We start from the raw sequence: 15543 nt of genomic DNA on the forward strand, positions 1-15543 counted from the left end.
AAGAAATAATGGAAAGGCTTGGGTAATGATAATAGACAGTACAATTTCCCATTTGGTTACATTAACTGAGGTCCTTACCCATTTCTCTCCTCTTTGCCTAGGTCCCTGGTCTCATGCAATGATGCTTCTCTCTCGGGTTTCCAATTTAAACACACTCACCCCTTGTGATCTGAAGAACAATCTACATTTGCCCCTATATTCTGCCATCTGCTTGGTCTATGCTGCCTGATCACTCTGCCTTTCCAGAACTGACACACGGAGTCTGGAAATGTGGCTTCATCCATCAGTTCTGTGGCCTAGATGACTCTCCACCTCCCAGTTATTCCTACCTATTTCTGTTCAAATCCCAGCTGACAGTTCATTTTGCTTTAGTACAACCTGAATGAGTCACACAAAACATAAGAATTATGAAATTCACATCAAAATGTATTTAATGTGCCCAACCAGGTTTGGCTCAATGCATAGAGCATCGGCCTGCAGACTGAAAGGTCCCAGGTTCAATTCCGATCAAGGGCACATGCCCAGTTTGTGGGCTCAATCCCCGGGGGGGGGAGGGTGCAGGAGGCAGCCAATCAATAATTCTCTCTCATCACTGATGTTTCTCTCTCCCTTCCTCTCTAAAATCAATTAAAAAATATATTTTTTAAAAAAGTATTTAATGTAAATACCATCCCCACTTTCTTTATAATCTTCTTATGGGCAAGGAGTACATCTAATATTTAAAAAGTCTGTTAGCGTACCAAAAAATAGTGCTGGACATTTCTTTGGTTACTAAGAAAATACTTGTTGAATCAAACTGAGAATGGGCAGGCCAACACATAAAGCCAGTGACTCAGTGGATCTCTAGGAGTAAGTACTTGATTTTTTAAAAGTACCTTGGCTGGTAACTGGATAGTATCCATAAGGATCTGCCGAACTTCATGTAATCCACCAATCTTATCCCAGCCCAGGTCCTGAGGTTTATGTAGGTTGACGTTTCGCAGAGATGCAGGAACAAATCCTTGGAGAGCCTTTTGGAAGTCTAGTGTTGTTAAAAGCAATTCTGTTTAAAAATAAACAAAACTTCTTTTGGTAGTCATATCTACGTATGAATTTTCAAAAGATGCCATCTACTTAGCTGACAATGCCAATCTTCTACTCAACCAACTACATATTTGAATACTAAAATGGAATATATTTAATTTGTTCCTTACTACAATTACATTTCTCCACCATGGAATGAAGATTTTAAATTTTGGTTTTAATGGTAAAACATACCTTCCCTGGTGGATATACTCTGATGAGAGAGATGAGAATGTATGGCTCGATCCACAAGCACTGTGAAATCTCTGGCCACAAACCCTTCAGTTTCTTTAGCTATACGTTGCAGGTCAAGGTCAGTGAACTTGTTTATATCACAGTCCAGTTTATTTTTTATTACATTATGCAGAATTTCACATCTTTGTTCCTAAAGAAAAAACACAAAATTCAAATTTCTAATTTTTGCTCAGCTGTAAATTTTAGTACATATACTTTGAGAACTATCAGGTTGGCGTAATCTACCGTGACAGAAAGCAGACTGGTGATTGTCTGCAGATGGAGTGGGGGAGGGATGGACTGCAAAGGGGCACTAGGAAACTTCTGGGAGTGATGGAAATGTTTGCTACCCTAATTGTGGTGATGGTGCCATGGTATATTCACATGTTAAAAGTGATCCAATTTGCCCTGGTCCATGTTTCTAAGTGGTTAGAGCAGGGGTGGGCAAACTTTTTGACTCGAGGGCCACAATGGGTTCTGAAACTGGACAGGAGGGCCGGAACAAAAGCATGGATGGAGTGTTTTTGTGAACTAATATAAATTCAAAGTAAACATCATTACATAAAAGGGTACAGTCTTTTTTTTTTTTTTAGTTCTATTCATTTCAAATGGGCCGGATCCGGCCAGCGGGCCGTAGTTTGCCCACGGCTGGGTTAGAACATTGCCCCATGCACTGAAGGGTCTTGGGTTTGATCCCTGTCAAGGGCACATATCTGGGTTGCAGGTTTGATCCCTGACCCAGGCCAGGGTGCATGCAGGGGGCAACCAATAGATGTGTCTTTCTCACATCCATGTTTCTCTCTCCCTCTCTCCTTCCCTCCCTCCCTCCCTCCCATTCTCTCTAAAAATCAATGGGAAAAATATCCTCAGGTGAGGATTAACGACAACCAAAGAAAGTGAGCAAACTGTACATTTTAAATAATGAGTTTGTCTTCTTCAATTATACCTCAGTAAGTTATAAAAAAATTTGATAAATAATTGCTATTTCTTTCTTCATTAAGAAAAGCCTTTTTTAGTAAAATCTGGTTTCTTTCAGAGTGTTTTTTTGTTCCTATAAAACTTATTTTTAAAAACATGTTCAATGGCCAAAACCACTACCATTTTGTTATCCTATCTAATAATAGACAAATATGGTAACTGACCATACCTTCACTACGCCTCCCATTGGCTAATCAGCATGATATGCAAATCAACTGCCAACAAAGATGGTGGTTAATTTGCATACGTAGGCTCCATGCGGTGGAGGGAAGACTGATGGCCTGGGGCTGGCAGAGCAGCGAGGCCTGATATTTCAGGGGCCAGCGGAGCAGTGAGGCCTGACGGCCCCGGGGCCGACAGAACAGCGAGGCCTCACGGCTCCAGGGCCGGCAGAACAGCGAGGCCTCACGGCTCCAGGGCCAGCGGAGCAGTGAGGCCTGACGTTCCCGGGGCCGGCTCCGGCCAGAACTCGGCCAGAGCGAAGGCCTGGGCCCCAGGTGCCGGAGGCAAACCAGTGCCAGCAGCCAGGGGAAAGGAAGGCCTATTGCACAAATCTCTTCGTGCAACAGGCCTCTAGTACTTAATGACAGGTATAATAATTTTATTCTCTTTTTTTAAGATATGTATTTATTGATTTTAGAAAGAGAAGAAGGGAGAGGGAAGAGAGACAGAAAAACATCAATATGAGAGAGGAACATTGATCAACTGCCTCCCATACCCCCCCTCCCCCCCCCCAAATCCGTACTTTGACCAGGGATGGAACCCGAAACGTGGGCAGGTGCCCTGACTGGAAATTGAACCAGCGACCTTTTGGTGCATGGGGCAATGCTCCAACCAACTGAGCAGGTCAATACCTTTATTCTTCAATAACAGTTAGTTAGCACAGGGGTGTTGAGTATTTAGGGTAGATGCTAGGTAAGAATTTTAAATAAGAAGTTAAAATGTGCTTGCCAGTCCCAGATGAGCTATCACCACATAAACCATCATGAACTTGAGTCCCCAAAGGGGACGATGTGCCTTATGTTCTTGTGAAATCATGATTTATAATATGAAATATATATTTGGTTTTTGTCCTCATGTCTGGCACCGATTTCCTAAAACTCTTTGAATTTCCTAAGTGATGAGAGTGATAAAGGTGTCCTGACATTCACAACAAACCCCTTTCAATCACATCTGAGTTTATGTTAATGAGGTGACTTTGGGAAAGCACCTAAGATGGGGGCTGGTTGGCAGGGGAACCAACTGTAATTAGAGAGTTGAAACCTCCCGACTTCCCAGGATCGGAGTGGGGCTGGAGACTGAATTAACTGCCATGGCCAATGATTTAATCAATCATGCCAGTATTTTATGAAGCCTCCATAAAAATCCAAAGGAGCAGGTTTAGAGAGCTTCTAACTTGGTGAACCAGATACTTCTGTGTGCCACAGTGCTGGGCCCCAAGCTCCATGGGACAGAAACTCTTTTGTGAGGACAGGATCTCACCCTATGTATCTTTTCATCTAGGTTGATTCATATCCTTCAACATCCTCTGTAATAAACTAGTAGTCTAGTGAGTAAACTAGTATCCTAAATTGTGTGAGCTGATCTAGCAAATTAATTGAACTCAAGGAGGGGGCTGTGGGAATCCCTGATTTATGCCGTCAAAGTGCAGGGTCTGAGTATTTAGGGTAGATGCTAGGACTTGAAATTGGACTGGACTTAAAATCAACATCTGAAGTGGAGGGCTGTCTGTGATAGTGTCAGAATTGCGTTGAATTGTAGGACTCCCGGCTGGTGTCCAAGAATTTGCTTAGTGGTGTGAGGAAAAGACCCACACATTGGAACTGGATGCTGAAATCAGTGAATACAAAATATTAGTGCTGTCAAAAAAAACAAAAAACAGTTTGCCTGGCCAGTGTGGCTCAGCGATTGAGTGTCAACTCATACACCAAGAGGTCACAGGTTGGATTTCTGGTCAGGACACATGTCCAGATTGTGGGCTTGATCCCCAGTAGGGGGTGTACAGAAGGCAACCGATCAATGTTCCCCTCTCATTGATGTTTCTATCTCTACCTCCTCCTTTCTCTCTCTCTAAAAAAATCAATAAAGCATATTTTTTAAAAGTTTAATCAAATTTTTATAAGATATTTATTTGCATTGTCATTGCCCTTATTCATTAAGAAAAAATGCTTGAAAAAGAAATTATGTGAGGTGTTCGATGTGTTAAGATGATTGTGGTAAATATTTCACAATGTGTATCAAATCATGTTGTACACCTTAAATCTATGCAATTTTGTCAAATTATATGTCAATAAAGCTGAAAAATCCTAATTTCCATGATGTATTTACACATTCCACCAAAAAACTGAAGTAGTTCAGAATTTTTAGGTTGTTTCTTTTAAAAGGAATAAAAAAAGAAAACTAGTTTGAAAAAAAGAAGAAATGCTGTTTTCGAAAAAGCCATTTCCTCAGAAAATACATGGTAATATTTCAGGCAGTTATACATGAAAATTGTTTCTAAGCACAATATGCACCAAATGTCACCTTTTAAAATATTCTTAAAATAAAATTTTTTTTTTCTATTTGACGAGAGAGAGAGAGAGAGAGAGAGAGAGAGAGAGAGAGAGAGAAAGAAAGAGACACTGATTTCTTGTTCCACCTATTTATGAATTCATTAGTTGCTTCTTCCATGTGCCCTGACTGAGGATTAAACCTGCAACCTTGGTGTATTGGGACGATGCCCTAACCAACTGAGCTACCCAGCCATGGTCTAAAATATTCTTAAGATCACTAACATAAGCATAGAGCCATAAATCAATAAAATTGAAACAATTTACATAAAGGATATACTTCAACAATTTTCACAAGCAGTATGTTACCTGATCAGGAGGATGGATATGCTGGACACACTGAAATATGTGAATTCCTTGAGGAGAAACAAGTGACGGATGCAGGGAATGTTGAGACTGGCTTGTAGCAATCAGTGCAACCAAACTTCCCATGGAAATAAACTCTTTCAAAATATTGTTCAAAGCTAGAATCAAGCAATACAGTGTAAAAGCTTAGTAAATCTAAACACAGAAATTTTAAATGAAAAATAATGATAATCTAAAGTCATGCTCTAAGGTGGAATATGAATGGTTAGTCTCCTTCATATTTTTTAAAAATTAAATCTTCTATTCATTCAATGCACTCATTTATCTATTAAGGACCTAAAATTTTTAACCTGGCTCTAACCAATCTAATGGAGCAGACATAAGAGGCACTGAATGCTCAGAAAAATGCCTAGTGAAGTTCCTTACTTCTGGATCGATGCAGTAAATAAAAAGGAGTCTCTGAAATAAATATTATGGAAGGGTAATAACTTTCCACATTGTGTTCTGTAATAAAGCAAAATATAGCTCAATGAGTTCCTGAACAATCGCTTTCCACCCCAGGACTTGCAGGTTTGGGTGGTTATAGGTTGACAATGAACCAGGCATTAGTAATGTGTATCTGAGTCCTAACCTAGGAATTTGCAGCATTCCCTTAAACACCATACTTACAAGCCTTGCAAATGCTATAGGATTCAAATGTGAGATTAACATGGTTTATAATAATCCAAGCCACTGTGTTGCATTTTGTATCTATTTTAGCTCTTGAGAACCTTGAGGCAGCTGAATGCTGCCAAATCCTCTACCCAGTGCCCCTGCCCCGAGTCCTCTCCTTGAATTCTAAGCTCCAGCCATGGGTTATTCCCTAATATACCATGATTCTTGTACCCCTGTGCTTTGCCTGTGGACCACACTTTCTTTGGTTCGTATTAGCATGAAGCTACTTCATGCTAATTTCTACTCCCCCATCAAAACTCACCTCAGTTATCAACTCCTCCAAGAAGCCTTCCCTGTCAAGTCCTTACCCTCATACGACCCCCAATTTGGGGTATGTGTTCCTATAGTGCCCTGTAATACTCCAAGCAGAGCATACTGCCCACCTCCTAGTTGGGTCACCCTGGTCAAATTACCTATTCTTTGAATATCTCTTTCCCACCTGTAAAACCAGAATATCTGCATGTAGAGTACAAAGCAAGCTGTAGCCCAGAAAGGGCACTCATCACATGGCAGCTACCATTATTTTTATCAGTATTCTAAATTAAAATTGTCTGTTTACTTTTCTCTCTTCTCCCAGACTTTGAAAATAAAGACTGCACAAGCAATAGACAAATATTTGTCAAATGAACAAAGCAAGAGTAAATCTGTACAATTAAGCAATTTCTTATCAGTACAGGAGAATGAAAAGGCCCCAAAGCCCGATCATGAAGTTGCAGAATTTCCACACTGCTCTTATTCTACAGATTTTTGCTAATACAGACCAAGTGTAGAATGCTATCAGAAGCTGGAGACATAACAGCATATATTCTTTTCTCTGAAGAGAGAAGATTTGCCATTAAGACTAAAAATGCTGCCTGATGAAAGAAAAGGGCCTGAAGCCAGGGATGGGTGTGTTGCCATTACCATGCGCCAGCCTCTGGCTCTGCACCACCTCAGGACCCCGCTCTTGCTCCGGTGCAGCAGGCAGGCCAACAATGAGATCCAGGTCGTCCAGCAGAACAACAGAAGGCTGCCTCCAGGCAGCCTCTGAGAAAGCTGCCTCTAGGGTTTTTTGTATGTTTTCAAGCCTTTTTCCTTAAGACAAAAGATATCAAGTAGTTAATGTTATTTCAGGGCTGGGAAAGCTCAGGCTACCATTTTGAAAGCATTAGAAAAGCTCAATATTAACTATTAAAATTTGATCCATATTTTGTTACTATACCAATTTTTAAAATTTGTTAATCATTGACATGGTTTAGTTAATACAGCGTCAAAGGATGAAAGAATTTTATAAAACTGAAAAAAAGGAATATGCTACTATAATTTCTGAATGTATGTATTTATACCTCACCTCGTTCCATATGGAATTCCAGGTGGCTTTCAACAAAATTGTAAAATAAAGGCATATTGTGGGAAAATGTAAATGAGAACAGGGGATCAGGATTTAGATAAAATCAAACACAAATGATCCTAGAATTGCTGTATATGAAGAATAAATTTGGCTTTAAAGTTCCTGGTGAATTATAAAGTCTTAATTTTCAAAGAATGGAAAACATACCAAATCATAAACCAATGTAAGGAGTTATTTAGCTGTAAAACAAAATTTTCACATGAGGCTTCAAACAGGACTGGGAGATGGGGAATCTCTCCAAAACCACCTTTACAGCATATGGAATAATGGGTTTCGCAAGCTATTTCTACTTTCTTACCATATACTAGATAAAAAAACAACAACCTGAAATTAAACAATGAGTTGGAACTATATGGTAGAGGTAGCCAAAGGGGTAAAAATAACTACTCAAAGTAAAATCTTTCCAATTGTTTAAAAAAATTGAATAGATAATAATGTCAATGTTAAAGACTTTTAAAAGTACAGAAGTGCAGCCCTAGTTGGTTTGGTTCACTGGATAGAGTGTTGGCCTGCGGACCAAGGGTCCTGGGTTCCATTTTGGTCAAAGGCACGTGACTTGGCAGCAGGCTCCTCCCTAGCTGGGGCCTTGGTTGGGGCTTGTGCAGGAGGCAACCAATCAATGTGTTTCTCTCACATCGATATTTCTCTCTATTTCCCTCTCTTCCACTCCTTCTAAAAAACAATGGAAAAATAGCCTCTGGTGAGGATTAATAGAAGTACAGAAGTGCATTTGGTAAATTGTAATTCACTTCGCTGTCCACTTATACTCACCTTCCCTCCCGAGGCAACCGCTCTGCCAGTTTCCCATAACAATTCAGGGATAATTTATACCCTTTAGAGCAGGGGTGGGGAATAGAATCATTTGGTCTGGTCCTGCCAATGCATTAGGGGTGAGTTAATTAAATGTTTGACCAAATATAGCATGCTAATTTTTAAGTTGATAATTTTGTATGGTCCTCAAATTACGTTATAAATATTCAAATAGCTTTTGGCAGTAGAAAGGTTCCCCACCCCTGCTTTAGAGTATATTCTAAATACTAACTTTCTCAGAGTGGCATTTTCAGGAATACAGTCTACAAAGAGTTTTGGCAAGAAAAAAAATGGCCTCCATTCATATGGAAAGTTTAAACATTTTTATTAAATACATTAGAAAGGCCGAAACCGGTTTGGCTCAGTGGATAGAGCGTCGGCCTGCGGACTGAAAGGTCCCAGCTTCGATTCCGGTCAAGGGCATATACCTGGGTTGCGGGCACATCCCCAGTAGGAGATGTGCAGGAGGCGGCTGATCGATGTTTCTCTCCCATCGATGTTTCTAACTCTCTATCTCTCTCCCTTCCTCTCTGTATAAAATCAATAAAATATAAAAAATAGGCCGAAACCGGTTTGGCTCAGTGGATAGAGCGTTGGCCTGCGGACTGAGAGGTCCCGGGTTCGATTCCGGTTGGGGGCATGTGCCTGGGTTGCGGGCACATCCCCAGTGGGGGATGTGCAGGAGGCAGCTGATCGATGTTTCTCTCTCATCGATGTTTCTAGCTCTCTATCTCTCTCCCTTCCTCTCTGTAAAAAATCAATAAAATATAAAAAATAAAATAAAGCCCTAACCGGTTTGGCTCAGCGGATAGAGCGTCGGCCTGCGGACTGAAGGGTCCCAGGTTCGATTCCAGTCAGGGGCATGTACCTCGGTTGCAGGCACATCCCCAGTAAGGGGTGTGCAGGAGGCAGCTGATCGATGTTTCTCTCTCATCAATGTTTCTAACTCTCTGTCTCTCTCCCTTCTTCTCTGTAAAAAAATCAATAAAAAATATATATATTAAAAAAAATAAAATAAATAAAATAATAAATAAATAAATAAATAAATACATTAGAAAGCCAACCAAAGATTTAAATTTTTAAGGAATTTAAGATTAGATATTTGTATTTATTACAATAACAGCATTTAAATAATCTGTTTTTCTACCTGGACAATCATACCTCTTAAAACCTTACAGTCAACCATCTCCACATGAGCGTCCAGTGTGTCAAATGCTTCCTTACAGAGCGCTTTGGCTAGAGTTGACTTTCCACTTCCCTACAAAATAATTAACTCATAAGAACTCACAATATAGTCAGTCACAGAAATAGCCCCTGTCACTGTGGCAACCACAAAAATTAAGGCTCATCAATCAAGTACACACTATTATATGACAATATAGCTAAATAAAGCTGGGGTGGGGTGGCAGGTGACCCACATCCCTGGAACTCTAGGATCACTTTACGGTGAGTGACATGTAACAAGTAACAGGAATGAGAGAGCACCTGGATTCATGAACTTGTAAGACAGCACTGCAGAATAAGTGGGAAAAACTATTTCCTAAATACTCAAGTCTAGCAAAGAGAACACATTATATTCTACAAAGAAACCAGGAGGTTCCAGCTTCCTAGCCTTAATAGCAGGATTCAAGTATTCTATAATTATACTAAAGGTAAACAGATGACAACACAATATCAGGAATATAAACCCACTAAAAGGGGCACTTCCCCACCCCAACTCCAACCTCAATTTGTACTAATACTAAAAATAATAAATTGCTTTGAAAAAAAGGGGAAAAAAGAGTATACACCAATTTAGCTGCTGTGTGAGATATGCAGCGGCTACCAAAGCAGGGCTTTTTTTTAAAGCTCACAGGAACTGTATGTATGCATCCTATGTCATTATAATGCCTACATGGCAAATAAACATCTAATTTGGTTTTTACAATTTGTTAGTTAAAACAATCACTAATATGTAAATCTTTTCTCTTTAAAAACAGGTAATGCTTCATTATTTATTAATAGGAGGAAATAATGTGAACATTCAACAATTATTTTAGATAAATAAAACTTATTCCTATTTAACCCACCTTTTACCATTTAAAGAACAATGAACACCAGGTATGAGGTGTTCTTCTCTTATCTTAAATAAACTATAACTTTAATTCAGTTTCTTAGTAACTTGACAACGTAGCTTGACCAATTAGGGTACAATGAGACTATTAAGGTGGGTAGAACAGTTTACTTTTCACATGAGGTAACTCCAGATTATATAGGGTTTTGATCCAATGTGCACTTTTTAATAATTTTTAGAACATACATAATAATTATAAATACTTAGTAGAAAAAGCTAAAAAATCTCTGGTAATCATCCCACCACACAGAAGTACCCTTTGCCAAGTGTTCTGATATGTCATCCTTATAGGCACTCCACTAACATTTATGCAAATTTATAAAGGTGGGATTACAGTATTCATGCAAGTTTGCAGTAAATTACCATCCTCTTTATCAATAAATATAGAGCAGCATCTGCTCCCTAGTATACCACCACTGTGGGATGTATTGGACCACAACGTTCAAAAAGCCCCTTCTTGAGTGTATATTTATGCTGCTCCCAATTTTTAATTATTATAAGCTAAAATAAATATACACATACATACATATGTTTACTTATTTGTCAGATTATACCTTTAGGATAAATTTCTAGAAGCAGAATTCTACATCAAAACCTTTGTTTTTACATACTTAAAATTTTGCTAAGTATTGCTAGAGTGCCCCCTTAAAAAGCTCAACACTGGTAGATTTTTATAGTTCTTTTAATAAATATTGATTTCTTCCCTCATACTACTATTATTTCTTACCACTGTTGTTTTGCCTAGCTTTAGCAACCCTACATTATTCTAATATGTTGTTTTTCATTATTGTGGACTAAAAATACAGCCAAGGTTTTAATGCAAAGTTGAAATTCAACAGGCACTCAACAAACACTACCATCATCATAGTTTACAGTATTACATTTATATCTGAAGTCAATGGGTTTCAAAAAGAAATTAGGGGTGTTGTGGGATAGGTTCCACCAGTCATAATCATTTTGCCTAGTTAGAGGGCTTTTTCTCCTTACTGAAAATAATTCACATTTGTACAGCACTTTTTAGTTTAGAGCCTTTTCGTGTATATTATTTCCTTAAATGAGATGATTCTAAGAAGGCAAATAAGACACAAAAAATGCCTGAAGTCAGGGCCAGTAAGTACATGAGAGACGTGGGACTCAAATCCAGGTCTTCGCTTTTCTCCCTATTAGCCACGCTATCCTACATGAGACTTTGGTTTCTGAGTCACTAGGAAATTCCTTTTTCAAAAATAATATTCTACCATGATACATTTTGAAATTTGACATAGATAATCTAGAAACCACAGAGTATCTGCTATATTTTACTAGCTTTGCACACCTGGGATAAAGCCAACTTGATTGTGGCATATAATTCTTTTCACACATTGATCTGATTTGCTAGTATTTTGTTGAGAATTTTTGTATCTATGTTTATGAGAGATAGTTTGTAGTTTTCTTTTCCTGTAATGTCTTTGTCTGGTTTTGGTGTTAGGGAAATGCTGGCCCAATAGAATGAGTTAGGAAGTATTATCTCAGCTTGTATCCTCTGAAAGAGACTGTAGTGAAGTGGTATTATTTCTTACTTGTTTGGCAGAATTAACCCATGAACCCATCTGGGGCCTGGTGCTTTCTGTTCTGGATGACTATTAATTATTGACTCAATTTCTTTAATAGATATAGGCCTTCTTATATTGTCTGTTTCTTCTTGTGTGAGTTTTGGCAGCTTGTCTTCCAAAGGAATTGCTCTATTCATCTATATCATCATATTTGTGGACATAGCGAGTTTTCATTACTATTACTACTTTATTATCTTTTGTTCTATCCTTACCCGAGGATACATTTTGTAAATTGATTTTTATACAGAGAGAAGGGATGGGGGAGAAGGAGGGAGGGAGGGAGGGAGGGAGGTTGGGAGGGTGGGAGAGAAAGAGAGAGGGAGAGAAGAAGAGAGAGAAATACTGATGAGAGAAACATCCATCAGTTGCCTCCTGTATGTGCCCTGACTGGGAATCGAACCTGCAACTTTTTGGTATATGGGAGGATGCTCCATCCAATCTAGCCACCTGGCCAGGGCACTTTATTATCCTTAATGTCCATGGGAAATTTATCGATACCCCCCTTTCATTTCACATATTGGTAATTTCTCTCTCCCTCTCTCCTCCCTCCCTCCCTCTCTCTCTCCCCCACCCCCCCACCCCATGTGTGTTTGTTCTAATTTTTTATTAGGCTGTTACACAGGAGGTTTACTTTGTAACAATCCATTTGATTTACAATTTGTGCACATTGTTTTCTGTGTGCTCCACTTTCAACTTAAATAATGCAAATTTTATCATGGCCTTTTCTTGTTCTTATGATAAATTCAAAATACTTTTTTCTCTTCTTTTTCCAGTTTTATTGAGCTATAATTGCCACATAACTTTCGGTAACTTATACAACATGATGATTTAGTATACTTACTGGGAACTGACTACCCCAGTAGGGTTAATTAATGCCTCCATCATCTCATGTAATTACCATTTCTTTTTTGTGGTGATAACATTTAAGATCTACTCTCTTAGCAACTTTTAGGTATATAATACAGTACTGTTAACTATTATCACGGCACTATACATTAGATCATCTCTCTTTTTATTTTTTCTTAGCTTGGCTAGAGGCTTATCAATTTCATTGGTCTTTTCAGAGAACCAGGTATTTTTGTTTCATATATTTTCTCTATTGATTTCCTGTTTTCAATTCATTGATTTCTGCTCTGATTATTATTTATTTTCTTCTGCTTACATTGAATTTCATTTATTCTTCTTTTCTAGTTTCCTGAGGTAGAAACGTAGATTACTGGAGTAGTTGCTATATTTTAAACAAAAATCAGAAGAAAGCAACTGAGCTAGTAACAGGAAAAAAGGTTATACTAGAGTTAAAAGTGAACAGAAATTTTAAAAGCCTTAAAATTTTGAACTGCAAAAAAGCATAAAGACTCACAAAGATCAAACTATACCCCTGGTGACAATACTTTTAGTAGAAAATAAAACTATAAGCCCTTTAAAAGGCCAGGGACCCTCTAACAAGATTGACAAGGTTTAAAAAGAGAGAAGACACAAAGCACCAATATCAGAAAACAGGACTTCACAGCAGATTCCGCAGTCATTAAGAGGACAAGACAATACTGAGAACAATTTTATGCTCATAAATTCGACAACTTAGACTAGAACAATTCCTCAAAAACGACAAACTACCAAATGTCTGCCAAGATAAAAATAGACAAATAAGGAAAATTGAATTTACAATTAAAAAGTTAACAATAAGAAAATCTCCAGGTCCAGATGGTTTTATTGGAGTTTTTACCATTTAAAGAAAATGAACACCAATTTCATATAACCTCTTCCAGAAAATAGAATGGTAGGAAAACACCTCTCAATTCTTTATTACCCTGACAGCAAAACCAGACAAAGAAATATTCTGTACGAAAACAGAAAATTATAGGCTAATATCTCTCATGAACTTAGATACCTTATTCATCACCACTTTCCAATATCTATTAGTAGGCCCTCAAAAATACTGAATGAATGAATGCTTTCAATATCTCATATTAATCCTATATAATAAAAGCCTAATATGCTAAGTGCCCAACCGTTTCACCAGTCGCTATGATGCACACTGACCACCAGGGGGCAGATGCTTCGACCAGTAGGTTAGCTTGCTGCTGGGGTCTGGCAGATCGGGACTGGGTGAGACAGGCCAGACATGCCCTGGAGCCCTCCTGCAGTCTCTCCCCAGCCCTGATCCAGTGGGGTCCCTCAGCCTGACCTGTGCCCCCCTGTAATCCAGCACCCCTTAGAGGATGTCAGAGAGCTGGTTTCGGCCCAATCCCTACAAGCCAGCCAAGAGACCCCACCGGTGCATAAATCCGTGTGCATCGGTCCTCTAGTAACCCTATATAACAGATGGTCAGAACTCAGAGAGGAATTAAAAGTTATTAATGAAAATGAGCATATTTTAACCTCATACCTTTCCTCCTGTGAGTAAAACGGCTCCATTCCTAAGTCCAGCCACAAGGGACATCAGCTGCCGAGACAAAGGGCGTCCCAGGAGACTATGAGTGATGTGCTCCATGGAGGATACACCTAAGGAATTCACTCCTCTGCAAAATATGTAAATTGTTGCATGATAAAACACTGAAGCAGAATAAAATCTAGCTATAAAAAATTAATTTTTAAAAGAGGAACATCTTACTCTTCTTTACTTGAAAGTATATGAAATTAATGCCAAATCTGAGGTACAGCTTTAAAACTAGTTTTTTACTTTCAAACATGTGCAAAACTAAGTTTGTCCAAATAGGACTCCTTAAGGAATCTGTCTTAACATATACAAATAACTCCCTCAAAATGATTTTTAGTTTGGTAATCAACATAATCATAAACGGGTGCTTTAGAACTGGTATAGGATACTTGAAGACTTATTTCCTCTTAAAAACTGCCTTTGAAATCCAGCTTTGATCTGTAGATTACAAAACATAAACTTCAACCTACTTCCTGTCTCTGACTGCCAATTTACTTCTGATAATATCAGAAATTCCTAAATTAGAGACTGAACTAAAGAAATTTTACTTTATACATGAATATTATGCTATATTTAAACATTATTACTTTATGGTTTAATTATTTTAATAAAACATTTACAGACTATACTATTAAAGGAAATCAAATCACTACTATTACCTCTACTAAAAGCCTCTGTGAAGAATTCTAAGAGGTAATGTTTATATGTCATTTCATACTGTATAAGTGATTTTAAAAATTAAGAGGTTCTTTCAGATTTGTCTAAAAGTTGAAGAAAACAAATAATCCCAATTAACACATTAATAAGATACTAAAGGAATAACTTAATTTGAAATATTTTTAAACATTCAACTAACGTTTTCAAATTTAACTTTCACAATAAATTTATTAGCTCTAAGAATTACTGTTTTATTCAAGCATACATAAAACCAGGTCAAATCTAGTTGCTTTCTTCTCACAATCAAATCTCAAAGAAAAATTTCTAATAAGCTTCAGACTTTATCTAAGAAGACAAGGCAAATTACTAAGCTAGGTGTGAAAACAGAAATAATCCTTGAAAAAATACCTACTAATGCATTAGTAAGATTATTCAATGACATTAACATCTACTTTGATACTGACACATAAAAACCCTGCTAGAGATAATGTTGAACATGTCTCTAAACATGCTAGTTTGGCCATAACTTCTTACCCCAAGCAGTTCAGCTTTAAAAAAGGAAGAATAAAGTCAATTTCCTCACTGTTTTCTTCTTTTAGCATAGGATCTAGAAGGACCTATAGTAGCAAGGAAAAATCAGTTTTACATTTCAAAGCTATATCTTTCGCCTGTTTTTCTTGGGTCCCAGAAAACTGAATTGC

At 38.1% G+C, this 15543-nt stretch overlaps 1 protein-coding gene across 4 annotated transcripts in view; it reads right to left on the reverse strand.

Moving 5' to 3' along the window:
• The window catches only part of PEX1 (peroxisomal biogenesis factor 1), a 48898-nt gene that overhangs the window by 22134 nt on the left and 11221 nt on the right, over window positions 1–15543 (reverse strand). For 3 of the 4 annotated variants that reach the window (XR_009454736.1, XM_059712293.1, XM_059712292.1), the window contains 7 exons: window positions 15377–15459; window positions 14135–14267; window positions 9205–9301; window positions 6747–6917; window positions 5133–5287; window positions 1258–1447; window positions 876–1042 (listed from right to left, as the gene is read on the reverse strand). Coding sequence is in view for 3 of the 4 variants with exons in the window: in XM_059712293.1 (XP_059568276.1) it covers window positions 876–1042; window positions 1258–1447; window positions 5133–5287; window positions 6747–6917; window positions 9205–9301; window positions 14135–14267; window positions 15377–15459 (996 nt within the window). In the remaining variant the exon portion in view is untranslated. The remainder of the gene's footprint in view (window positions 1–875; window positions 1043–1257; window positions 1448–5132; window positions 5288–6746; window positions 6918–9204; window positions 9302–14134; window positions 14268–15376; window positions 15460–15543) is intronic. The other variant, XM_059712294.1, reaches the window with a different exon arrangement.

This window comes from Myotis daubentonii, chromosome 10 (genome assembly GCF_963259705.1).
Source record: "Myotis daubentonii chromosome 10, mMyoDau2.1, whole genome shotgun sequence".
Taxonomy (NCBI): domain Eukaryota; kingdom Metazoa; phylum Chordata; class Mammalia; order Chiroptera; family Vespertilionidae; genus Myotis; species Myotis daubentonii.